This window comes from Lotus japonicus, chromosome 4 (assembly GCF_012489685.1).
Source record: "Lotus japonicus ecotype B-129 chromosome 4, LjGifu_v1.2".
Taxonomy (NCBI): domain Eukaryota; kingdom Viridiplantae; phylum Streptophyta; class Magnoliopsida; order Fabales; family Fabaceae; genus Lotus; species Lotus japonicus.
Window position 1 is genome coordinate 43,959,695 of NC_080044.1, and position 2,318 is coordinate 43,962,012.

Here is a 2,318-nt window from a genome sequence, read left to right on the forward strand (position 1 = left end):
TTTCCTATTTTACATTTTTTTACGGTCTATTTTACATTTAAAGACATGCAAAATCATGAGTGAAATTTTAAACTTCAAAATATTTTTAAATTGTTAAATTTGAATTTATGTGTGTCTAGAATTTGAAATTTCACCATGTATTCCTTACTTGGCTTATGAGCTGTTGAATGTTATTTAAAGCAACAATAAATGCTGATTTTGTTGATTATTATAATTATTAACTATATTCATATCACATAAAAATATTGGAATGTTCTCTGTTTGATTCATATGCCATAAAAAATGGGAATATTCTCTATTTTTTCAGGGAGACAAAATGATTGTAGGGAGCAAGTGAATATATTAATATATTAATTATAATAATAGATTCACATAATTAATAAAAATAATATTAAATAAAAGAAAAATAAACATTCATTAGTAGCTTGAATCATGATTCTTAGAATTATGATGGATACATCAACTTTACGTCATACTTGAATCAATGAGGATTGCTACACTAATATAAGAGAGACAAATAGAAGTGGATGAGATTTTGAAAAATAATACAACCATTAAAATAATTTTTTTGCCATAAATCAAAAGAACAAAAAATAAGGGGCACAAAATAGTTTAATGTTCATACATTTTATCGAATGCAACAAACATGAGTCTTATAAAATATCACAAATTTGAAAATATGATACCGAAAAATAATTGGAATCCTTTTAATATAAATTATTAATATATTAAATTATAATTTTTGTATCTAAAATCATGGTCTGGTTAACAATAATACTATTGATATATACTAAATTCAAAGTTTTTAAATAAAATTGATTTTTTGTGATACTCACGTTTATATTTCCTAAACATTTTTAATCAAATAAATCAGCTTATAGTTTAAAGAATCGGAAAAGTTTGGTCATTATTACAACTTAAATTTGAATATTTTGATTTGAAAACAATAACGTCAATAAATATTCACATAATTATAACATATTAAATAATATTATTTTTATTTCTTAACCTATTAATTAATATTTGTATAAATTTCGAAAATAATTAAAATTAAAAGTTTAATGATGGAGGAAATTTGAGAAAGATAAATGTTTTTTTTTTTGGTACATGAGAAAGTTAAAAACAAAACAGAAGCAAAAAGACAAAACAAACCTACCCACACCCCACCAGATTAACAACTTCAGGTGGTGGAGTACGCCACATAGAGAACTCTATCCTAAGACCCATTCCTATCTTTGCTAGAGCATCAGCAGGCAAATTAAGTTCTCTAGGCTTGTGAAGGAGGGTCACTTCCCAATCTTGATGCAGCAAATTCTTTGCTTCAGACAAAAAAGCAGCATAAGAGTAGAGATTATGAGACCTATTCTCCGAGAGAGCATCCACCACCTCCATACAATCAGAATAGCACAAGAGCTTACGGATTCCCTGCTGCCAAGCCAACCTCAAGCCTCTGATTACTGCGATTAATTCAGCAAGAAAGGCCTCACCAATTCCCTCAAAGCTAGCAAATCCCACTATCCAAACACCTTCATGATTTTGAAGAAGCCCACCACAGCTCATATGGGCTGAGCGACGGTTGAAGCTGCCATCTACATGCAGCATTGTCCACCCCGCCGGCGGTGAGGGAAAGGTCATCGGTACCTGAGGAACCATCGCAGCAGTAGCCCACCAATCCGGGTTTGGTTTCGAAAGCACAATTTGTCGCTTAACGAATTCGAATTCGAATACCAAAAGGAAGAATTTCCTGCTTGCAGCAGGAAGGAGAACCCATCTATAAGTAGATCTCTAGCTTTGATTATACTACGCCATGCAAGAGACACTGGACCTGTGATTTTGTACTCAACAAAGCTAGCCCCTTTCAAATAAATTTGCTGAAATTGTTGTACCCAAAGGCATGTAGGATCATTCAACATTCTCCAAACCAGCTTTCCAAGGAGAGCAACATTCCCCTTCTTAGCCTCCCTCACTCCTAAACCGCCTTTAGTCTTCACGTTAGTAACTTCTCCCCAATTCACTAAATGCCAACCTTTTTTAGCTGGGTCAGAACTCCAAATAAATTTTCTATTGACCTGATCAATCTTATGGCACACAGAGGTTGGCAGCCATGCAACTTGCATATCATAGACCGGAAGAGAGCTTAAAACTGACTTAACTAAGCATAATTTTCCAGCCCTATTTAACATCTTCATTTTCCAAGAAGAGAGCCGACGATCAATGCGCTCAAGGACATAATTGAAGTGTCTTTTACTGCTCCAGGTAATATCTAATGCTCTCCAGGATTTTGCTATGGCTTCCGGTTTGCGAGTTAACTTGGATAA

The 2,318-nt window shown here is 33.1% G+C and overlaps 1 protein-coding gene across 1 annotated transcript; it reads right to left on the reverse strand.

Moving 5' to 3' along the window:
• Window positions 1–1,152: 1,152 nt before the first annotated feature.
• On the reverse strand, window positions 1,153–1,635 carry LOC130712781 (uncharacterized). The gene has a single exon (XM_057562595.1). It carries the CDS (start codon window positions 1,633–1,635, stop codon window positions 1,153–1,155), a length of 483 nt encoding a protein of 160 aa, XP_057418578.1.
• Between the last annotated feature and the right edge of the window lie 683 nt (window positions 1,636–2,318).

What these genes read in the sequence shown, in the direction of transcription:
- LOC130712781 (XM_057562595.1), bottom strand. Translation starts at nt 1,635, where the DNA reads ATGACCTTTCCCTCACCGCCGGCGGGGTGGACAATGCTGCATGTAGAT.